At 37.8% G+C, this 25,487-nt stretch overlaps 2 protein-coding genes across 2 annotated transcripts; one reads left to right on the top strand and one right to left on the bottom strand.

The window, feature by feature from the left end:
• The first annotated feature begins 354 nt into the window (after positions 1 to 354).
• Positions 355 to 2,197, top strand: LOC131655955 (cytochrome P450 94B3-like). The gene has a single exon (XM_058925754.1). It carries the CDS (start codon positions 386 to 388, stop codon positions 1,898 to 1,900), a length of 1,515 nt encoding a protein of 504 aa, XP_058781737.1. The 5' UTR covers positions 355 to 385; the 3' UTR covers positions 1,901 to 2,197.
• A 1,422-nt stretch (positions 2,198 to 3,619) lies between these two features.
• On the bottom strand, positions 3,620 to 5,210 carry LOC131658211 (uncharacterized). Its single transcript, XM_058927533.1, has 4 exons — positions 5,207 to 5,210; positions 5,008 to 5,117; positions 3,977 to 4,930; positions 3,620 to 3,832 (listed from the first exon to the last, which is right to left on the bottom strand). Exons 1-4 carry the CDS (start codon positions 5,208 to 5,210, stop codon positions 3,620 to 3,622), a joined length of 1,281 nt encoding a protein of 426 aa, XP_058783516.1.
• Between the last annotated feature and the right edge of the window lie 20,277 nt (positions 5,211 to 25,487).

Below are 25,487 nucleotides of genomic sequence, written 5' to 3'. Positions count from 1 at the left end.
TAACTAGCTGAACATCAGTGGGATGCTGAGAAAACTTCACAGATTGTGCCATCTATTTCAGTTTTGACGGTTTGGTAACAATGCTATCTATTTAATTTAATTCTCTCCTCGTTTTTATTCATAATAATAAATAAAAAAATTATTTTTAAATTTATTAATTAATCAATATAATACAATATATTCCTTATTCAGTCAATCTAAAATAACTATAAACTTTTCTTGTAAATAGGAGCATCAAATACTTTATTAATGGATTTGTCATTGTTCTAGAAAATGGAGATACCAACAAACTCACATGGTGTATATATATACACCTTGCATATTGCCCTCAAATTAAAACTTACATCTTCTCAACTAAAAAACATCGACCCTTTCAGCCAGCAGTATGTTGTGGTACTACATTTTCTTGGTACTTCCCATTCTCTCATTTCTCTTTCACAGACGTGTAACAACATTTCATAACACTCCAACTCACACCCCTCCTTCCTATCCAATCATAGGTTGCCTTATCTCTTTTTACCAAAATCGCCACCGCCTTCTAGATTTCTATACTCACCACCTCTCCCAGTCTCCAACTCAAACCATCCTCCTCAACCGTCTCGGCGCTCGCCGAACCGTTTTAACTGCCAATCCTCTCAATGTTGAATACATCCTCAAAACCAATTTCAAAAACTATCCTAAAGGAAAACACTTCACTGAAGTCCTCGGCGACCTTCTAGGTGGCGGTATATTCAATGTAGACGGTACATTATGGTCAGATCAGCGCAAACTACTCAGCCATGAATTCACCACGAGATCTCTCAGAGATTTCGTTGCCAAGACTCTTGAAGATGAAGTTCAACAAAGACTTATTCCATTGCTTGATTTGGCTTCTAGTCGTAACCTTGTAGTTGACATGCAGGATATCTTGACGAGACTCACATTTGAAATAGTGTGTAAAGTTTCACTTGGCTATGATCCTTGTTGTTTAGATTTATCTAAACATGTGCCACCTCTTTTGTTCGCGTTCGACAAAGCTTCCGAGATAAGCGCAATGCGAGCAACTTTACCGGTTCCTTTGATTTGGAAGATCAAGAGGATGCTTAATGTTGGATCGGAGAAATCACTTAAAGAAAGTGTTAGAATTGTTCATGAATCGGTGATGGAGATAATTAGAGAAAAGAAAAAAGAAATTAATGAGAAAAAATGTATTAGTGGGAGTGATTTGTTGACTAAGTTGTTGGAGGCAGGTCATGATGAAATCACGGTGAGAGATATTGTTATTAGTATCGTCATGGCAGGGAGAGACACGTCGTCAGCAGCAATGACATGGTTCTTTTGGCTGTTGACAAGGAATCGTAGCATAGAGGAAGTGATAGTGAAGGGAGTGAGGGAATCTTTTGGAGGAAAAAATGACAAGAATGATTCTGAGTTGATGAGGTCTTTTGATTATGATGATTTGAAAGAGATGAAGTATTTGAAAGCTTGTTTGTGTGAGTCAATGAGGTTGTATCCACCGGTGGTGTGGGATTCGAAGCATGCCGTGACCAATGACGTGTTGCCGGATGGAACTAGGGTTGGGAAAGGAGATAGGGTGATTTATTCTCCTTATGGGATGGGGAGGATGGAGGCGTTATGGGGAAAAGACTGGAATGAGTTTAAACCAGATCGGTGGTTTGATGAAGGGGATATTAATGGAGTTTTGAAGTATGTGAGTCCTTATAAGTTTGCGGTATTTCAAGCTGGTCCCAGAATTTGTCTTGGGAAAGAAATGGCTTTTATTCAAATGGAGTATGCTGTGGCTTCAATTCTCAATAAGTTTGAAATTAGGCCTGTGTTAGATGGCAAGCCAGTGTTTTTGCCTCATCTTACTGCTCATATGGATGGTGGGTTCAAAGTGAAGGTCCACAAGAGAGTTTAAAATGGGATAATGTGTCTGCAATTAGAGTTTCTTTGATTGCATTAGTTTATTTGATTTTAGAATTAAGAGAAAATCTATTTTGTTGAAGAACTTTGTTCTTTAATTATTATATTTTCAGTAGTATTAGTTTATTTGGTTTTCCTTTAAGAGGTTTTTGAACCATGTTATTTGATTTTCCTTTAAGAGGTTTTTGACCCAATTGTTATTTGATTTTCTTTAAGAGGCTTTGTGCCCATTATTACTTAAATTCATCAAGGAGTCTAAGTATTTAAATGTATGGTTGTTATCTCAATAATATGAATATTCAGATTGTTATTTATTTTCTTTTATTTTTCTCACTTGTCCAAAGGTTGAATATTCAGATTATTATCTCAGTAATTTAGTAGTAGTAGTAGAACTCATAATGGTGCTTTCATCTTTTTCTTCAATGCCTCTTAAAATTATAAATCTTACTTCAAAAGACTTTGAGGAATCTCTTCAAATTACAAACCAACGTCTTAATGAGTTCATCAACCACAATCACTACCTTGAAATAGTCGTGGAAACTAACAATCAAACTATCTCTATTTAGTTGGGTCAATTGGAAAACAACAATCAGAACCTCTATGCAGTAGGGTCAATTGGACAATAGTATTGATGAATGCATGTAAGTTAATTTTGCAGCACACACCTCTCTTATGAATCAACGGTTTATTGTCATGATAACATCTTCTCACAAAATAGTGTTTCTGCAGATATATCTTCTTCACCTATGAATCCTATTAGCCTTGAAAATTTTATCATCAACACATGTTTTCCACTTATGCATATACCCCTATCCACGTCGTTCACCCACACAAGGGTAAGCATACCCACTTAACCTATCCACTCCACGACCACACTGTCCCCTCTATTTTCCCCGATACCCATCTATCATACACTCTACCTATGATTAATCGGTTATATAAATTATCCATATATATATATCCAAATCCGCTTATACAAAATCGGTTAATTTCAGTATGGTTTTTAACCAAATCTATATTTTGGACATTTTATAAAGAGTGAAGACCCATTTTAGTCTCTCACAAATATTGAAGAGTCCAATTTAATCCCTGAGAAAAAAAGTCCCAATTTAATCCTCTACAAAATTTAACCGAGTCATTTTAGTCCCCGTATTAATAATTTTTTCAAACCGATTTTTTTCCCATACTTTTAAACCGTGACTGGTGCCATGTGTATTATTTATGCCACGTGTATTATTTACAAAAGTAAGAGACACCCATTTTGGTCCCTAACAAAAAAAATGGACTCAATTTAGTCCCTTACAAAACTTAATTGGATCATATTAGTCCCTATGTTCAATCATACATTATAGTACCACCAATTTAAAACTAGGGAGCAAAAGTTTTACATCCTATCATATACATTATAGATGTACCATCACAAACAATAATTAGCTTGCACATGACGAAACCATGAAATTCAAAAGATATTGTGCTAACAATATAATTACTTCATAATTCAAAATATTATAGTATCATCCAATTTCAAAATATTGCACCGACAAATAAAACTTTAAAATCCAAAATATCTAGTATCATCGAAATAAAATCAACAAAACAAACAAAGTACCATAAAATTGCAAAGAACATTGTACCAACAATTACAACTTAAAAACAAAACATTTGATGATGTCATAAAATCTATAAGACAAATTTAAATTAATAGAAGGAAACATCAAGTTGGCCGCCATTGTATAAATTTAGGAGTAGGCATGAATCCATGACTACTAGGCCCTGTTGGTGGTCGGATCGATGAAGTTCCAACTGTTGAAGGACGTGCAATGAAAGACGGTGTTGGTAGCCTAACTGGAGGAGGTGATGGTGTAACAGGAGGTGGTGATGGCCTAATAGGAGTAGACCTTACAACTGGTGGTTGTGGTGATTCCAGCTACAAAATTAAATATTAACATAACATTAGATTGAAATAAATTACAAGCAAAAGTAGAAGTGACAAAATTATTACCTATGACAAACTTTGTGATTGAGGTTGAGTTTGTGACAAACTATCCATAGTTATTGTTTTCTTTGCTACCTTTTTGTTCTTTTTCACATATCCTGGTTTTGGAGGTCCCTTGCATGTCTTTTCATAATGACCAGCTTCACCACACTTTGGGCGAATCACTTCATATCTTCTTTTAACCTTACGTGTTCCGCTCCCTGGCATATCTTCTGAAATTGCATTTTTCCTTCTATGCTTCTTTGGTCTACCGATAGGTCTTTTCAACTTTGGTGGTTCTGGCTTAGGATGCTCTGTAATTTTCCAATATTCCTGACTGTTGACTGGTAGAATGTAATGATCATAAGTAGCATTCAAAGCTTCCATTGTGAGCCACTGATGCACATAATTCTCATACTTCTCGACCTTATATGCTATAACTGCAATGGCATGAATACAAGGCATGCCAGTCAATTGCCACATTTGACAAATACATGTTTGCAAATCCAAGTTCACCCCAAGGCTTGTGCCATGTCTTCGAACCTCATATTGATCATCACCTGTTATTTGAGGTGTCCACTTATTGCTCTCTACCTTTAATTTTTCAATCTTTCTTTGTTGAACAGGTGGTAATATACTCTTGCATGTGCCTAAGACTCTCTTATGGGATGCCATCCTCCTCATCAAGTAACACCTCAACTCTTCCATCATTGTCAAAATAGGCTTTTCTCTATATTTCACAATCTTGTTATTCCAAACTTCACACATGTTGTTTGTGATGTTATCCAACTTAGGCCAATGACTGAAATACGCCTTCACCCATGTTGTTTTATCAATGTTGTAGAGATAACTCCATGCTTTTTCATTAAGTGTCTTCAATTTTTCCATATGAGCATTGAACTCTGGTTCAGTTGTGCTTTTTGCACATTGCCACACAATACCTCGTAACTCTTTGTCCTTATATTGCTTGATGAAGTTCTTCCATATATGGAGTACACAATTCCTATGATAGACAAGTGGCATTGCTTCCTTTAGTGCAGGCAATAATCCCTATAACAAGAGAACAAAACAATATTGAAAGAAATCACAAAATCTAATCATGTAAATTATAAACAAAATAAAATTACCTTCTGTTGATCAGATATGAAGTTCCATCCATGGCTCACATGGTCCCCTATGTCACTTTCAAGTAATGTCAAAAACCACTTGCAATTATCTTTTGTCTCAGAATCAACCACTGCGTATGCAATAACATAGAATTGGTTATTTGCATCTTGAGCAACAGCTGATAGGAGTTGTCCCCCATAATATCCTTTCAAAAAACACCCATCAAGTCCTATCAATGGCCTACATCCAGCTTTAAAACCTTTCTTGCAAGCTGTAGCGGGGAAAATCTGATATCGAAGCCATGGGATTGACTCGAATCAATATTCCGTTTTGAAATCGCCACCGCGCTTTATTTTTTCAAAGGAAAAGGGAAAAGAACGTAAAACCCAAAGTTTTGTTTTTAAAACAAGAAAGAGATCTCAGGTACGGGTGTTGATTATATGAGGGGAAGGTTTAAAGCACCCCTCATATCCGTGGTACTCCACGGGAACCTTTTTGAAAATCTGTGTCGTGTGTGCTAAAAAAAAGAGTTTGTTTTATTTTTAAAATAAGCTCGGCAAAGCGTTAAGCTTTGGGCCTACATACCTCCTCGGTGCAATGGAGAAGTCAGAGCTAATGTAGTTCCGCTTTTTGGGAAAAACGTTTTTAAAACGAATAAACACTTTGTTGTCGTTAGAGAGAAACACTCAGCCATTGATCTTGAGCATGAGAACAAACAAGTTCTTTGCATCGCAAATGAAAGAAGGGCTCCAACTCGGATAAAATCAACGAGTATGCCACTAGCTTTCTCACGCGGAAAAGATCTCGTTATTATCAATCAATTTCAAAATCGTGGGGTATAACCACTCGTTTCGACAATTAACGGTGTCTAAACTTTTGAAGAAAAGCCACTAAGGGCGAAAGATATTTTTTGAGAAAAGGTTTTGAAAAGGTTGCAAACATAAGAAGGTTTTTGAAAAAGGGAGAAGATTTTGAAAATTTAAGAATGGGAAGGAGATGAAGAGGCTATCCTAATGCATAAAATAAAAGCTAAGGAAAGAAACGGTCTAACCGAATAAGAAGCCAACACTTGACATTAAGAGCCAAGGTAGTTTTCCCATCCTTTGGATTTATCAGTACCAACACATTAACACTTGGGGATCCAGATGAACTTATTGTCTTAGCACCATTTTTCATTAAGCACATTAAGATTCTGACGAAAATCGGGCAGAGTAACGGCTGTTTTCGGGTAAAATCCTTATATCAGTGCCTTGGAATTAACCATCAAGGGCTTTCAAGGAAATACCTGCACACATAAACATACAACAGAACAATGCCAGACAGACAGAACAATCACAGGATAGTAATAGAATGAGTCCAGAGGTACTAGGTCCATAAGTCCGAATCTCCAAAGTGCTAGGGATAGTAACCGATAGTCCAAAGAGAGCCTTATGTATTTTTTAGATTTTGGTTATTTATTAGTGTTTTAGCAAGAAAAGATAAAGTATGGTCCAAGTGGACAAAGGAAAAATGGCGGAAAGTAAATATGATGAAATGGTAAAGTAAAGCGATAAGGCGAGAAATATAAAGAGCGGTAATATAAAGAGCAGTAATATAAAAGGTGCGGAAATTAAAGTTAGTTGTTAAATGTTAAAGATAACCATCTTGAAACTTGTCAAGTATGTTATCAAAGTTAGTAGGAAGATCTATGGTGAGTGAATGATGTACTCGGATTTAAAGTCAATGGGGCTTATCAGAAGCTTGATAAAATCATAGCGACTACACGATAAAAACCTCCACAAGTCTTAAATCAACCGCATACAATTCTCTTCCATGTTTGATCTTTTTGATTCGGGACACGAAATATTGCGCTATGTTAAGCAGATCGCCAAGTGATTTATGTAGAAATCACCCTACAACGAGGCCGGTCAAAACTTTATGTGCTAATGTATGCGAGAAGAACGATATGTAGATCGCCTTCCGAAAGCAATACCGCACGAAAAGAAAATAGGTAACGATCTAGTCTTCACTAAGAATCCATAAGAATTCTCAAAGTATTAAGACTTTCATCGATCAAAAGAAAAAAAGGAGAAGAAGAAGATAAAATGCATAAAGATAATCAACTCACACTATCATTAATATCATTCATCTAATATTATGGATTTGGTTCTTTCAAACCTATCAACATCCTAGATCCAATGATATTAATGAAATGGAGGAAGAAGAATAAAATTCACAAAAGATAATCAACTCACACTATCATTAATATCATTCATCTAATATTATGGATTTGGTTCTTTCAAACCTATCAACATCCTAGATCCAATGATATTAATGAAATGGAGGAAGAAGAATAAAATTCACAAAAGATAATCAACTCACACTATCATTAATATCATTCATCTAATATTATGGATTAGGTCATTTCAAACCTATCAACATCCTAGATCCAATGATATTAATGAAGTGGAGGAAGTAGGAAACCAAAACAAGCATAAAAAAGGCAAAAAACCACATTCTGCCAGCAGGAAATCGATTTCATGCAGAGGGAAATCGATTTCCATAGTGCAGTTTTCAAAAAAAACAAGTCACGCTCAGCAGGAAATCAATTTCAGCCTTAAGGAAATCGATTTCCTCAGTGTAAAAATCAGCAAAAACAGCATTTAGAGGCATAAAACTTGACTTGAACAAATGTACAAACACCTTATGATCAAACATCAATTGGAGCACGAATTTTCCATCAAATCACCATCAAATAGCACCAATATAGCATCAAAGATGCATCACACACAAGCAACAAAGATCTACATCATGACATACAAAAAGGATGAAGAAAATTTACCAAATCTTGAACAAAACTTGGATCTACTTCAAGAATCACCAACACAAATCTTGATCTCTCAACAATTGAAGGAAAAAAAAGTGAAATGGATGGTGGTTTAGCTCAAAGTTTGTGAGGTTCAAGATGTAACTCACAAAATTTATGAAAGAATGAAGAGCTTTGGTGAATTTGGTAGGAATGAGGAGAGAAATTGCAAGAGGTTTTTTGGCTCTCAAAAGCTTGAGAAATGAGAGAGTAGAGGGCTCTATTTATAGGATGAGAGCAAGAGTAGTGGTAATTTGGTCTTTTTGCATTTGGTAATTAGCTTGTGTTTAATTGGTGATTAAAGTGGTGTTTAAATGGTAAGGAATGGTAAAATGAGGTTTAAGTGGGTTTAATGAAGGGATTAATTTTGATGAGGTGGAAAATTGGTAAAATGATCAAAGAAAAAGGTGCCAAAATGATGTCAAGCTTCCCTCCTTATATATTTTTGAATTTTGCCTTAAGGAAATCGATTTCCCCAGGAGTGAAATCGATTTCACTCTGTTCCAAAAGAGAAATTGGCGCAAAATACACTAGGGAAATCGATTTACCCAGGAGGGAAATCGATTTCATGCTGTCCAGAATGTGATTTTGTTGAAGATTGCTGCATGGAAATCGATTTACCCAGTAGGGAAATCGATTTCATCAGTCAAAAATGTGAAAAATGCCTTGTTTATTGCATGTCTTGGCTTGGTACCTACAAAACAAAAGCCTACAAAGAAACAAAGCAATATTTTTGGTATTTGGGTTAGTATAATATGCATAAAAGATAAACAATCATTGGTGCTTGATGGTCCCTCTTTTTGATGAGGTGAGTGCAACACCCTAAACAAAACTTCCAAGTGAAGCTCTTGATTAATGATTGGGATATGAATGATACAGGATCTTAGGGTCAAAAATTGGGGTATGACAGATGCCCCTATTTAAGTTTCTTCGATTTTGGAGATACGATGATTGGAAATCTTCGTTTTGACAAGATCGAAGAGACTTAAATATATAAAACACAATTTTTGATCCTAAGATGCAATGCAATGTTAATGAATGCCTATGATGATGATGAAACATGACAACATTGGGGAGTAAAAGGAACTCCACTGGGGAAAACAAATGTCTTGCTATAACTCCGCTGGGGAAAACAAATGTCTTGCTGGCATAAATCCACTGGGGAAGGCAAGACTTTGTTGGAGAGACGAAACTTTGGTGGGAAAAGAAACTTTTCTGGGGAAAACATTTCGCACCAGAGAGGTTAAAGCATCATCTTTCGCCTGGAGGTGAGAAAATAGGGTATCCTCTTTCACTAGGGATGAGAAAGTACGCATCCTGAATCAGAATTCCAATCTTCCGTCAACAGAAAACACACCATCGTACCACTGATGATATGAAGAGATGTACCGCCGTACCACTGACGATAAGATTTTGATTCGTGGACCATCCTCTTACTCAATAGTTGAAGGTAGAAGAAAATCGAATCACCGTCTCAATAGTTGACGATAAGCTACCAACTCAATGGTTGAAGGTAGAAGAAGATCGAATTACCGCCTCAATGGTTGACGATAAGCTACCAACTCAATAGTTGAAGGTAGAAGAAAATTGAATTACCGCCTCAATGGTTGACGATAAGCTGCTAAGAACAATGAGTTGCCGCTGAGAATAGGGATCAACTTCTTCTTTAATCAAGGACATGGCTTGAGAAAAGGAACTGGATGCAAACTGTCACTTACACTGAAGCGACTTGCCATTTGCTGACTTTGCTGAGGAATCTTTAAGCAAAACGAACTGTCTTCGTGAAGAAGGCTGCCATTCGTTATCTCAAAGGGAACAAACTGTCTTCTGTTGAAAGAGACTGCCATTTGCCGACCCTGTCGAGAAATCCTTAAGCGGAACGAACTGTCTTCTGCTGAAAGAGACTGCCATTCGTTGACCCATCTTAGGAAAAAGTGAGCAAACTGTCTTCAAACGGAGGAGACTGCCATTTGCTGACTTTAGAATTCTTAAACAAACTGTCTTCATGAAGAAGACTGCCATCCGTTATCTCAAAGAAAACAAACTGTCTTCTGCTGAAAGAGACTGCCATTTGCCGACCCTGTCAAGAAATCCTTAAGCGGAACGAACTGTCTTCTACTGAAAGAGACTGCCATTCGTTGACCCATCTTAGGAAAAAGTGAGCAAACTGTCTTCTAATGGAGGAGACCGCCATTTGCTGACTTTAAAATAAGAATTCTTAAACGAACTGTCTTCATGAAGAAGACTGCCATCCGTTATCTCAAAGGGAACAAACTGTCTTCTGCTGAAAGAGACTGCCATTTGCCGATCCTGTCGAGAAATCCTCAAGCGGAACGAACTGTCTTCTGCTGAAAGAGACTGCCATTCGTTGACCCATCTTAGGAAAAAGTGAGCAAACTGTCTTCTAATGGAGGAGACTACCATTTGCCGACCTTAAAATTAGAATTCTTAAACGAACTGTCTTCATGAAGAAGACTGCCATCCGTTTTCTCAAAGGGAACAAACTGTCTTCTGCTGAAAGAGACTGCCATTCGTTGACCTTCTTCCATTTGGAATCAAGAAGTTCATAAAGTATGAGAGATTATCACTTGATTTGAAGATAAGATTGATATGTGGAGACGCACAAACTTGCTCAAATAAAGAGGCTTCAATTTGTTGTCAACCAAAACATGATGGGGATAACACAAGTTGCTCAAAGTCAAAACCTGCCCCTTGCTTTCAAGCACAAATTCCAAGGGAGTGTAATAACATCACTGCTGGAAAATAAATCTTTCGATATCTGATAGGAACATCAATCACAAACAAGTTCTCCATTATAGAGGAAAGCATAATCCTCAAGAGGTGCAAAATAAATGCCTTCTCAATCTAGGTTTCCCAGCCTAGAGAGGTTCAAAATAGTATTGTAAGAGACCAAAGTTCAACTCCAAGAACAAGCTGGATAGAAACGGTCAAACAAAGCTTTGCCCCTTGAGGAATAAACTCAACTGGGGATTAATTCCATCCTGACAAATGAGCTGAGGAGGAACACCGAAGCAAAATTCTTCCACGAAGAACAAACTCAGTGGGGATTATCAATTTCTGCGAGGAATTTACAGATAATCTTCTTCTTATCAAAAAGATTGGACAACACATCAAGCTCTATTATGGGAAATCAGAGAAAATTTCTTTGGAGAAAATCATCATTCCGAACTTGCAGAGGAACTAAGAAGTTAACATCAAAGCAAACAAGTTAACATGCGGGGGATTTTAGTTCAAAACTCAAGACAAGGTGAGAAAGAAAACCCAACAGTGAACCGTTGTCTCAAAACTTCTTGGTAGAGAGTGACATACTCTGGATTGATCATGGCAACAACCTTTGTTCTTCAAGCTAATGAGGTGATCAAGGTAACTTCGGATTCACAACTTGCCCTCGACTACATAGTCTATGAGAGGAAACTACCTCAAAAAGGTTCATAGAGATCCTTGGCGTCATGCAGACTTGGAATAATCTGCCCCAGATCAACAGATTTTTGGAGAGATTTGTCAAATCTCGACGTAGCTGCCCCAGATTGACTAAACTTGGCACATTCTTTTACTTGACAGAGTCTTCGAGATTTGCCCCATGATGGTAATCAAACTTGCAAAAGCATTATACTGGGAAAACAACATGCCCCTGGCAATGTTTTAGTTTTCTACTGATGATCAGATGTAAACTTCCTGGATGTCAAACAAATGTTTACAAGCAGAAAAAATGTTTATTCTGAGAATGATAATGAAAATGCAACAATTATGTAAGTCTTGAAGTTTCGAAAAGATGTCACAAAACCTTGTGAATGAATCACTGGCTAAGGAATGACATTGATTTTTATATGCATATGATACCGACACAAGTTTTCAGCATAACCGATAGGAGTCAGGAACGCTTTCTTGTTTAAGTATGCTTTCGAAATAAACCCTGCTTCAATTAGGACTTTTGAGGGTTGTAACGTGGTCTGGTTCACGGTTTTCAGAAAAAAGATTTTTAGGCTCAAAGTTTCTTTAGCCCACCCCAACTTCGTGATGTTCTCCAATCCTATGTTCAGTTAACTCAACATGAGTATTCATCTCTCAAAAGGAATTTGTGCCATTAAGGACCTAATGAAGCTTTCTTGGAGTAGCAGTCACCCTTTTGTCTTCATTTTTATATTCACACAGATTTGTTCACTGTTGAGGACTTTTGCTTTGTAGTCCTTTCTTTTCACTTTTCACTTTTTTTTATTTTCCCTAACTTTTTCCTGGACTGATTCTTTTGAATTGGTCGTCTAGCGGGATGCTCTAATTTTTGCCTAAGTCACTTGTTTTCAAGTTTTTGACTTAGCGAGCTTTTTTCTTCTTTCTTTTTCCTTTCCTTTTTATTCTTTTGATTTGAACAAATCGTGTGACATTGACTTTGTCTTGACTTGCTGAGAGGGTTGTGACTGCCTCATTTCTTGGCGGATGAAGGATAACCATTGTGGTTTCACATTTTCCAGCCTTTTGATGCGCGGGGAATAACCATTGTGGTTTCCCATGATCCATCCTTTGATGTGGATATTGTCGCGGGCGAAAAATCGTTTTGTTCCTCTTTTTTGTGGGATGAGACACCTGATGCCTTCTTTGGGCTCGAGTGCTCATAAAAATGATTTTTCTTTTATTTCGACCAAACTTTTTATTATTTCCAAAGGAGGAAAAGGGAAAAAGCTGCAATAACCTAAAAAGTGGGGGGAGATCTTGGGTAAGAGGGTTGGTTATACGAAGGGAAGGTATTAGCACCCAACGTATCTGTAGTACTCTACAGGGTTCTTTATTGTTTTTTATTCTATGCTACGGTGAAGGTTCTGTTGTGAAATAGGTGGGACCTAAGGTGTTTGTTTGATTATGCTCGCAAAGATCGTCGAGATCCTCTGCATACATATCCCTTAGAGGGAATCAGAGCATCTGTAGCTCGGGGTCTACGGGTGCTAAGGTTTGAATGTTTTTTTTTTGTTTTGTTTTGCTCGCCAAGGATCGACCTTGTGCCTACGTATTCTCAAAGGGATGTTGAGAAAGTCAGAGCAATCGTAGTTCCCACTTATGCTAGTGGAAGCAAAGGAAAATAGACAAATGTCGTCTAAATGCTAGATGTATCTAATCTATATCATCACATACATCTGTTTGATTTTTGTTTGAAAATCTTCTCATTATAAGCCCGGGGCCATGCCACTTAGGGTGCTTAGAATGATAAAGATGTTTTTGTTTGTTTAACCAGCCTTGTGGCAAAAGTTTCAATGAAGTCAGCCTTGTGACAAAAACTTTGATTAATCAGCCAGCCTTGTGGCAAAAGTTTCAATGAAGTCAGCCTTGTGACAAAAACTTTGATTAATCATCCAGTACGGTGGTAAAACAGTTTGATTGATTAGCCAGCCTTGTGGCAAAAAGTTTGATTGATTGATTGATTGTTTGTGATGATATAGAAAAGATACTCCTAGCATAGAGATGAAAAATGTCTAATCTCCTAGGGTATTTGATTTGGATATTGGGATGCTTATAAGAAGCCCGTGGGTCCTTGTACGAAGCCCAAGAGGAGGCTATCCGAGGGTCCTTGCATTGTAAGCCCAAGAGGAGGCTATGGGAGGGACAATCCAGGGTCCTTGCATTGTAAGCCCAAGAGGAGGCTATGGGAGGGTCACTCGTTTGTACAAAGCCCAAGGGGAGGCATGGTATAGTTGGTTTGAGCTCTTAGAGCGATTTCACCGGGAAACCATACTCTATGTCCTAACCTAAACTAGGGAGATTCTTTGCACGAAGCCCAATAGGAGGCTATGGGGAACCTAGTGTTGTACTAAGTTGAACAAGCATATAACACAATCACAAATATGAACAAGTACAAACAAATATGCACAAGTACATGAACAGTTATATGAACAGTTATATATGACAAAGTGTGCGTGTATAATGGAGTTTATGAAGGAAATATACCTGTAAGCATGCTCCATTTGTATACACAGGGCTCGGGACTCACACTCGGGGAGAGGTCCACTTGAATTTATTCAAAGCTATGTAAACAGGTATTTACAAAGGGGCTTGGGACTTATACCTACATGGAGGCCCATGATATTTTTGGGAAGATTTAAAGAAACCTTCATTTTTGGTTTGTTATTCAAAGTTAAAAAACAAATTAAGATATGTACAAAAATAAGGCGTACAATGAAATACCTAATTTCATGTACTGGAATGGGTATGTACAAAAGGGCTTGGGGCTTATACCTACATGGAGGCCCATGGTATTTTTGAAAAGCAGACGCGTCGTTTGAAAAACGGTTTGAAAGTTTTGAAAGAAGTTTTCTGTACAAAGAAAAACTGTATAAAGAAAGGAAAGGGACTTATACTCTCTAATATTCGAGAGGCCCCACTGTTTTGAAAAACAATGAGTTGCATGATTTGAAAGTGAATTGATTACTGTTGTGAAAACAGTTGATTGAGTTTTAGGCTTACCTCGAAGAATGAGAAAATTGGATTTCTGAGTTTGAGGTGTTACCGTGATCTTCAAGTGATGTGCTTGGAATAAATTAGGATCTTAACAGATATTAAGAATCCACACCAGCAGAAAAGAAACGTCGAATAAGCTCACAGCTTTCAGCAATTCCATGATCATCCAGTAATTGTTTATGGAGTTCTACAGCAAATGGAAGACCAAACAAACAGACAAATCCAAAAGACAACAGAGAAACAATCTCGAAGTCTTGGATGAAGTGAGAAAATTCAAGTAAAATGTGCAACAGTAATCAAATAGAAATTTATATGATTAATCTATACAACAATAATATAAAAATATTCAAATTAAATTAATCTAAGAAAAGATATTTTTGTGATTTTTCATGAAGGAAGAAAATAATTAGAAAACATAAAACTATGTATGCATCTAATATATTTTTTTGGCATTTTTAATAAGAGTTAGAAAAAAACACACTTATAAACATATGAAAATATTAAAAGAAAACTTTTAATCTTAAAAACATATTTTTTTGTCATTTTTTAATAAGGATTAGAAAATAAAACTAAATCCTATATTAAATTAAAAAACTTAAATTCTTTTATGAAAGATAATAAAAAAAACTAAGGAAAATAAAATCAATTTGGGCCAGAGATGTTAAAATTTCGGATGGGGGGTGCAGCCCAAAATTGACATAAGCTGAAAATAATTTTAAAAAAAAAAGGTTGGACTGGACCGGGTCGGGTCAGAGTGACCCGGATCCGCCCTTTTCCAACATTGTGAAGGGTTGAGTTTGAAAACCCTAAGAGAAACAAAAGAGTGGAGGCAGCGCTCCTCACTCTCATTCTCACGCTTCTGAAAAAAAATCAAACTCTCAGTCTCTCTGCGAACTACAACAGCAAAGCCCTCTCGGTTCTTCACTCATCTCGCGGTTCTCTCTCAATCGTTCTCCCTCTGTGTGAACAACAACAACAGAGATTCTCACTTGTTTCATCATCTCTCTCTCGCTGAGTTTTCTCTCGTTTTCACTTTCGGTGAACAAAAACAACAACCGCGACACTTTGATTTTCCGGCGGCTATGGAATAAGAACAAAAGTCCGGGTATGCTTCAAATTCGCGTTCTTTTGTTTTTCTTTGATGGCAACTCAGTGATAACTTCTCTCTTTCTGCTTACGAACAACAACAGCTTTTGCTGGGTTCTTGCTCTCTCTCGGATTCACGGTCTCTCTCGGTGAACCCATAACAACAAATAGTGACCAGGGGCCATGGAGGAGCTGCAACTCAGGTTTGTTTCTTTTTAACTCAGCTCTTAATCATAGTAGGAACATGAATTATTCGGTTAAACCCCAAACTTACTACCACGATTATTCGTATTCAGACTCAATCAAACATACAAAACTAAAGCTAAGAATAAATTACACATGGTTCTGTTCAATTTTTATGATGAATCTGTTGAAATGTTGAAATTGATTTTCTGGTGATTTACAGAGAAAATTTAAAAATGATTTGCTTTGTGTTTTCAGTTATAGAAATAATAATTCAAGCTTTATGTGTTTCTGGAGATTTTTGTGTTATAGGAAAGCTAAAGTTCACAGCAACAACAATATTAAGAGCAAGAGAGGAATTAACTTACCTACGGCGAGGAGGTGTTCGCCGGATTTTGTGTTGAGGTATGTATCGATTCTGTTTCTGGAAATTATGCTGCGAATCTCCTTGTTGTGATGCTGGACTGCGGTTTATTGTTGCTTCAGGTTGATGAAGATGATGCCACCTCTTTGGATATTAGGGAGACTTGAAGATGGACTTCAAGTTGGAACTCTCCACACCAAGGTATGAAGAATTTCTTCTTCACTCTCTTTCAAGAAACTTTGTAACTAGAAACTCTTATTTTTTTTCAAGTAGTTTTCTTTGGTTTGAAGAATTTCTCCTTCTTACCAAGAAACTAGAAAACTATGAGAGAAGAGGGAGAAGTGAGAAAGCTAGTAGTATAGTAGCTTTGGTGTGATTTGCAATGAAGTGAGGCCTTCTATTTATAGGAAAAGTTAAGGAAGTGTTTGGCATTTGGTAATAAACTTGATATCCAAATTGTAATCATTGCAAAAATCTCATAAGAATAAGAATATTCTTTATGACATTATTTCTTATGCAAGTGGGAAAAAATATCTTTGATTCCTTTTTGTCTTGAATTATTTCTTTGCTAAATACACCCCTTTTTGTCTTGATTTGGGCTTTTGAATATTTTGTTGAACTTTTTGCTAATCTCACCCTTCTTGTTTCTTTTTCCATGTGACATGAGCATTCTTGATGAAAGCATGAAGAAATTCAATTTTGAAGAATGAAGACTTTGAAGATTTCAAGAGTGAATTCAAGAATGTCTTTGAAGTTTTTTTTTCTTGTAATTCCAATTCATTTCACCTTAGAATTGTATGAAACTTGTATTCTTTAAAATGAATGGAATTTTGTAATTCTTGAACTTTAGATAAAGTTCCTTTGTAATTCATTTGTTCCATGTAAAAAAAACATCATTTGTAAATGCTTGAATTTCTTTTTAGAACTTGAATGAAATTGTTATTCAAGCATGAAGCTTTGAATTATTCTTGAATGATCTTGAATCGAATTTGAATTCCTTTTGAATAGAAAATGATAGGAAATCCTTGGAGTAATGTGAAGAATGTTCTTGCACCAATGAACTTTTAATTCTTGAATTTATGGTTTAAAACCATACTTGAAACAATTCTTTCAACAAATCGACTAAAAGATATTTCTTGCAATTTTCATGAATTGTTTCAAACTTGTATCATCTTTCAAATAATCCATAAGAAACAATTTTCTTTACCATGACGAATCCATAGGCCAAAATCTTGAAATAGATTCCAATCAAAACTCTTGAATCACACAAATGGATATGGCACACTTTATTTGAAGATGATTGAAACCTTTGATTGACTTCCTGGGGATTTTTAGGGTTTCCCAAATGTGATCCCTGATTTCAGTCCCTGATAGTTCAAAACCCTGATCTGAGGATTTGTCTGATCAATCTTTGTGTAGGAGATGTCTTGAGCTAATGGATTAGGTCAAAATGATGTACTTGGGGTCTTGAGGTCATGTCCCAAGTCATTATGTCAAATTCTGAGTAAAAGTCAAGAGTATGTTGTCTTCAGTCAAAACCCTAATTCAGTCGATTCAGAGCCTTTGAGCTTGTTGAAATGAATCTCTGAGGACCAAATGTTGATTGTTGATGAAGATGATTCATTTGAGATGAAGGGAGAACAAAACCCTAATTGATTGTTACTTGTACTGATGAGTGATTTCCTGATTAAATCCTGCTGAGTCACAAGTAGCAAACACAAGCTATGCAATTTGTTAGAGATGCAAATGATGCATATGCAATGATATGAGGTGGTATCTTAGGTCAAAAATTGGGGTATGACAGATGCCCCTATTTAAGTTTCTTCAACCTGAGACATGAAGATTGAAAATCTTCGTTTTGATAGGGTGGAAGAGACTTAAATATCAGAAGACGCGAATTTTGGACCTAAGATACCAAAATTGCGAATGATGCAAGGATGTCTTTACCGAGGGATATCAAGAACTGACTCCACTGGGGAAAAGAGGTTGGGAAGGATGTCTCAATCCGTTTTAGGAAGAGAATCCGTTTTTCTCGGGAAAGCAAGTGTATGCTTCACCGGGGAATGATAGCTTTGTAAGAAAAGCTTACCTATCGACATTATCGACTATCAGCATGGGGATAGACCTGTTTAATAATGCGAAGGTGAAAGGTATGAAACTGTATTACCGACTATCAACATTGTTATAGACTTGACAAGGTAAAAAGAGTTTCAAAGGTTTGGTTAATATTACCGACTATCAGCATGGTGATAGACATGTTTAATAATATAACCAGAACAAAAAGGTTACCGACTACCAGCCTCGTGATAGTGGTTTTGAAGACATGATCAATTATCAGCCAAGTGATAAAATGATCTTGGAGACTTTGCTAGGGGAATTACTGGATATTCAGCCTTGTGAACAGCAATAAGGCCCTGATTGTCAAATGGTCTTCATGATTGATTTCCTTGAGAGGAAAAGTCTTTTGGAAGAGACATAAGCTGCTCGGATGATGAGGCTATTGTCTGTTTTCACGATTCTGTTTGGTGGAATCGGAATTTGAATTTTTGGTAAAGACAAGGTTCTAACCAAGAATGAATTGGAAAGAGACAGTCAAACAAGACTTTGTACCCATGAGGAATGAACTCAACTGGGTATTTTCTCCTTTGTTTTTGAGAGGAGAAACTGAAGCAACCTTCTTCCACGAGGAATGATCTCAGTGGGGAACTGGAGAAAGAAAGGATGTTATTTCTGCTTATGGGTGACAGCCTACTTGGAGAGATGACACGCCCATACCTGTTCTTCTTTCTTTCTTTTCCTTTTTTTTCTTTTTTTTTTTGGGATAGATATATCCTGAGCAAGTGAATATGAAGCAAATATTGAAAAATGCAAGAATGCATAAATGATGCAAATATGTATGAATGATGAATGTCATGAATGTAGCATGCATACTGACAATACTGACAGACAAAGAAGTATATACTGGAAAAGGACCAACGTCGCAATACAACCAGATACTTGGCAAATGTTTTTCAACACGTTGTAGATAGCACGGGTGATGAATGGTGCTGCATGTTTTAAACTTCTCTGGGGAAGATGAGCAATTTTTCTCACTGAGATGGAAGAACTTCTTCACTGGAGATGGAAAATCTTCGTCACTGGGGATAAAAGACCTTCTTCACTGGGGATAGAAGAGCTTCTTCACTGGGGATAAAAGACCTTCTTCACTGGGGATAGAAGAGCTTCTTCACTGGGGATAAAAGAGCTTCTTTACCTCGAGGGATAATTGCTTCAAGAATTCTTTTCTGGGACAAGAATACCGTTGTCTCAACAATTTTTCAGGGAGAATCCTTTTGTTCATCCTATGGAGACGACTGCTGATGTTCCTTCCGTTGTTCACAACTCAAAGGAAAATTTCGCTTTTATTTTGAAAAAGAAAAGTGAAGTAAATTCATTTAAAACTTATTTTTTTTCTTTTTTTGTTTCAAAAGTGAATAACACAATTAAAGCGTCATTTTGCAAGCTGAAAGAAATTAAAGATTGCAAACAAATGGGCACAAGGCTCAAATTTATTTAATAGGATGGTAATCAGCTAAAGGCGTGATTCCATAGAGTATTTACAAAAGTTGGAAATGGTAATTATGCGGAAAAGGCTACATTGAAAGCAATAACCACTATCCCCTTAACAACTTTGAGTTCCAACTGTGTTTGTCGCTTCAGATTGGCGATGGTTTGTTCGTAGATTCTTCGATGAAGTACAGACTTTTCAGGTGACGAAGTATGGACTGATGCAGTTACTTTGTCATAAATCCTTAATTTTTGCCTAGATTTCCCTTTCAGGTTTTCAATCTACCAGGATGAATTCTTTTCTGTTTATTGTCTCTAATTTTTGCCTGGACCGCCCTTTCGGGTTTTCAATCCACCGAGACGCTCATTTTTGCCTAAGTCGCCCTTTGCGGGTTTTCGACTTACCGAGCTGTTCTTTTGTATTTTTTAGACAAAGTATTTCTTGACTGCATCAGCATTCACAGGATGTGGGAGTTCATCACCATCCATGGTTGCAAGAGTCATGGCGCCGCCAGAAAATGTTCTTTTGACAACATACGGGCCTTCTTAATTAGGAGACCATTTGCCCCTAGAATCTGGTTGAAAAGACAAGATCTTTTTAAGCACGAGGTCGCCTTCTTGAAATTCACGAGGTCGAACCTTTTTGTTGAAAGCTTGTTTCATCCTTGCTTGGTATAACTGTCCATGGCATAGAGCAGTCATACGTTTTTCTTCGATTAAGTTCAACTGATCGTATCTGTTTTGACACCATTCAGCCTCTGATAACTTAGTTTCCATGAGGACTCTCATTGATGGGATTTCAACTTCTACGGGGAGCACAGCTTCCATGCCGTATACTAGAGAAAAGGGAGTTGCCCCTGTTGAAGTACGCACTGAAGTACGGTATCCATGTAAGGCAAATGGCAGCATTTCATGCCAGTCTTTGTAAGTGACGACCATTTTCTGGACGATCTCCTTAATGTTCTTGTTGGCAGCTTCAACAGCGCCGTTCATTTTTGGCCTGTAAGGAGAAGAGTTATGATGCTCAATCTTGAATTCCTCACATAATTCTTTCATCATTTTGTTATTCAAGTTTGAACCATTGTCAGTAATGATCTTGCTGGGAATACCATATCGGCAAATGATGTTATTCTTGATAAACCTCACAACCACTTGTCTTGTAACATTGGCGTAAGATGCTGCTTCGACCCATTTGGTGAAGTAATCAATTGCTACCAAGATGAAACGATGACCGTTTGAAGCTTTTGGTTCGATCATTCCGATCATGTCGATACCCCACATGGAGAAAGGCCATGGAGATGAGAGAACGTTGAGTAGAGTCGGTGGCACATGGATCTTATCTGCGTAGATCTGGCACTTGTGACATCTCTTCACGTGTTTATAACAGTCAGATTCCATTGTCAACCAATAGTATCCTGCTCTTAACATTTTCTTGGACATTGCATGCCCATTTGAATGAGTTCCAAAGGACCCTTCATGCACTTCATGCATTAACATGTCTGCTTCGTGTCTATCCACGCATCTGAGCAAAATCATGTCGAAGTTTCTTTTGTATAACACATCTCCGTTCAGGAAGAAACTGCCAGAAAGCCTCCTTAGAGTTTTCTTATCTTTGTTTGATGCCCCAAGTGGGTACTCTTGAGTTTGAAGGAAGCGTTTGATGTCGTGGAACCACGGTTTATCATCGATGACTGCTTCAGTTGCAAACACATAGGCGGGCCTTTCAAGGCGCGTGATTCTGACTTTAGGCACATCATTCCAGTGACTAACTTTGAACATGGAAGATAGAGTAGCCAAAGCGTCTGCCATTCGATTCTGATCTCGAGGTATATGATGCAATTCAACCTTGTTGAAGAAAGTCAACAGACGTCTTGCATAATCTCTGTAAGGAATCAAGCCAGGGTGATAAGTTTCCCACTTGTCTTTGATTTGGTTGATCACGAGGGCTGAATCTCCATATATGTCTAGGATCTTGATCCTTAAGTCAATGGCTTCTTCGAGACCCATGATACAAGCTTCATACTCTGCGATGTTGTTGGTACAATCAAATAGCAATCTGGCGGAGAACGGGATATGAGTACCCTTGGGAGTGATGATTATTGCCCCAATTCCATTGCCAAAAGCGTTTACTGCTCCATCAAAAATTAGGCCCCATCTTGATCCAGGGTCAGGACCTTCTTCGGGTAATGGTTCGTCACAATCTTTCATCTTCAAGTACAAGACATCTTCATTAGGAAAGTCAAACTTGAGAGATTGATATTCATTAATTGGTTGATGCGCCAAGTGATCGGCGAGAATGCTTCCTTTGACCGCTTTTTGAGCATGGTATTCGATGTCATATTCGGATAACAGCATTTGCCATCGGGCGATCCTTCCTGTTAATGAAGGCTTTTCAAAGACATACTTGATCGGATCCATTTTGGAGATTAACCAAGTAGTATTGTTGATCATGTATTGGCGGAGACGTTTTGAAGCCCAGGCCAAAGCACAACATGTTTTTTCGAGCATGGAGTAACGTGACTCACAGTCTGTGAATTTCTTACTCAAGTAATAGATGGCATGCTCCTTCTTACCGGTTTCATCTTGTTGTCCAAGCATACAACCCATGGATTCTTCCAACACAGTAAGGTACATGATTAATGGTCTTCCTTCAACTGGAGGAATCAATATTGGTGGTTCTAACAGGTATTCCTTGATACTGTCGAACGCTTTCTGGCAATCTTCAGTCCATACAACCCCTTGATCTTTGCGGAGAAGCTTGAAAATTGGCCCACAAGTAGCAGTCATCTGAGAGATGAATCTGGAGATATAGTTCAATCGTCCAAGAAATCCTCTTACTTGCTTTTCAGTTTTTGGTGCAGGCATCTCTTGAATAGCTCTGACTTTGTCGGGATCTACTTCAATACCTCTTTGGCTGACAATGAAACCCAAGAGTTTTCCAGATCTAACCCCAAAAGTACATTTGTTAGGATTCAAGCGAAGCTGATATTTCCTTAGTCGTTGAAACAACTTCAAAAGGTATTCAATATGTTCTTCTTCTGTGCTGGACTTGGCTATCATGTCGTCCACATAGACTTCAATTTCTTTATGCATCATGTCATGAAAGAGAGTAGTCATTGCCCTTTGGTAAGTTGCGCCTGCATTCTTCAATCCAAACGGCATTACTTTGTAGCAAAAGGTACCCCATGGGGTGATGAAAGATGTCTTCTCCATGTCTTCAGGAGCCATCTTGATCTGATTATAACCGGAGAACCCATCCATGAAGGAAAAGACGTTGAACTTAGCGGTGTTATCAACCAACATGTCGATATGAGGTAATGGAAAGTCATCTTTTGGACTGGCCTTGTTCAAGTCACGGTAGTCAACACACATTCTGACTTTGCCATCTTTCTTCGGAACTGGCACTATGTTGGCCAACCATTGAGGATATTCTGAGGTGACAAGAAAACCTGCGTCAAGTTGCTTTTGAACTTCCACTTTGATCTTGTTAGCCATATCAGGGTGAGTCCTTCGCAATTTCTGCTTAACTGGCGGACATTCTGGCTTCAATGGCAAGTAATGCTGAACAATATTGGTATCCAACCCAGGCATGTCTTGGTAGGACCAGGCAAACACGTCAACATATTCTTTGAGAAGGTCTGTCAACTTACTCTTGACATCAGTATCAAGCAGCGATCCAATGGTCACTTCTTTTTTGTCTTCTTCAGAACCCAAGTTGATCTTTTCTAAAGGCTCTTTGTGAGGCAGAATGGCTCTTTCCTCGTGCTTAAGTAATCGAGAGATCTCGTCCGGGATCTCCTCTTCTTCCTCTTCTTCGGCTTCGAACACAGGAAACTCAAAGTTGGGAGAGGGCATAGGGTTATTGCATTCAATGGGTTTATCAATAGTAAATCTGCACATGTGATTTATATTTATTTCAGAAAATTTATGAATGCAGGAGTGTATGCAGATTTTTTTTGAAAAAGTTTTTTTTTTCTTTTATTTTGGTTTTTTAGGATTACCGTTTCCAGAAAAAAGCACAAAATAAAACACATAATGTAGGGAATTCAAAATGACGCTTTATTTATGATTCATTTTTGAAACAAAGCCCTAAACACAAACTCATTTGTCTTGGGCAGGACAAAGAGGGAAACTTTTAAAACAAAGCCCTATACACAAAGTTATTTGGGCGAAACATTTAAAAGCAAAGCCCTATAAAACATCTCTCTGCTTTGGGCAAGGCAGGAGGTCAAAATAACAGCGAGGTGATTACTTTGAGCGGCGAACAACATTCGGAACATCGACAGCTTTCCAGTAGCAACGAACTCCTCTGTGTATTATGTATTCAGGAAAATTCTCCCCAGAGTTGTCTTCAGTATTGACATTGACCGCTGGTCGAGCAGGATTTGAAGGTCCTGGTTTGTCACCCTTGTTCTTTGTAGAGTTGAAACGGTCTTCTTCCACCTCTTGAAGAGCATAAGACGAGTCACAATCTTCAGAATTTTCAGGATGTATTTCCCAGTCTTCAGGATGAAGAGACTCATTGTCAGCGACACTTTCTGAGTCAATTGCGGGACCATCTTCCCCTTCATCTTCAAAAATGGCATTTATGTGATAGTAACCATCTTCAGGATTATAAACCTTGGCAGATGCATTGAAGCTGAAATCTTCAGTAGTTTCAGGCTGCTGAGAAAATTGACAGGGCTGATAATCCTTTTTTGATTGACTATTATATTCAAAGGAATCTCCCCATCCAGTTGGTTGGATATCCTCAATCGCAATCTTGTAACTTTCAGGTGCAGTATACTTCACCATGTAATCGAATTTTCCACTTGGTTGTCCCAAGGTGTCCCAGATTTCTGCAGGAACAGGCTCAGTTTCTTTGCCATTGGATTCTTCTGAAGGAGGATATGGTTCTTCCTGAGATATGTATCCCGAGTCATTGAGATAACACTTCCATTCTTCTTCAGTATCAGGTAGACCTTCTTCGATGCATTCTTCGATAAGGACATTAACCTCTTGAGGAATTGGGTTAAGGAATCCTCCACTAATGAATGTTTCTTTGATCGGACGAAGGGTTTCATCCTTCTTGGTGCAGTTTGAGAATGTTGGTGAACATCCGAGACCTGCTCTAGTTTCATTCTTGGTAGGGATCACAACTTGCCCCCAGCCAGTGGTAGTTCCATCTTTCACTACTTTTACTGCCTCTTTATATGAAGAAATTGATGCTTTCTTTTTGGAAGATTCGTCTTCTAAAGAGAGACCTTGGAACTGCGTTCCTTCCACATCATCGGCACTTATGAAAGAGAAATTGGATAAATGGCTCACCATCAAGGCTTGTTCTCCACTTATCGTTACCAATTTTCCATTTGTTACAAATTTCAACTTTTGGTGGAGCGTAGAAGTTACTGCCCCTGCTTCATGGATCCATGGTCGTCCTAACAGGCAGCTATAAGCAGCTTGAATGTCCATGACCTGGAAAGTGATTTGAAATGTATGTGGACCAATTGTCATGGGAAGATTGACTTCGCCGATAACAGATTTTCGCGATCCATCAAATGCTTTGACTACCACACCACTGAATTTCATAGGCATTCCTTGGTAAGACAAACGAGCAAGAGTCGTCTTTGGCATAACATTCAAGGAAGATCCGGTGTCTACTAACACATTGGACAAAGAGTCTGACTGACAGTTCATAGAAATGTGCAAAGCAAGATTGTGATTTTTACCCTCCTCGGGGAGTTCTTCATCACAGAAGCTTAAATTGTTGCAAGCTGTTATGTTGGCTATTATCCCATCAAAGTGATCAACAGTCACATCATGATCCACAAAAGCTTGATCTAAGACTCTCATCAGGGCTTCCCTGTGGGCTTCTGAATTCAACAGCAATGAAAGTATTGAGATTTTTGAAGGAGTCTGCATAAGCTGATCCACAATCTTATATTCACTTCTTTTGATAAGCTTCAAAATTTCATCAAAATCAGGATTGACATTGGTTCCACTGGATTGACCAACATCAGTGTTTGGATTAC

This window comes from Vicia villosa, linkage group LG3 (genome assembly GCF_029867415.1).
Source record: "Vicia villosa cultivar HV-30 ecotype Madison, WI linkage group LG3, Vvil1.0, whole genome shotgun sequence".
Taxonomy (NCBI): Eukaryota; Viridiplantae; Streptophyta; class Magnoliopsida; order Fabales; family Fabaceae; genus Vicia; species Vicia villosa.
This window is presented reverse-complemented; position numbering and strand designations above follow the sequence as displayed.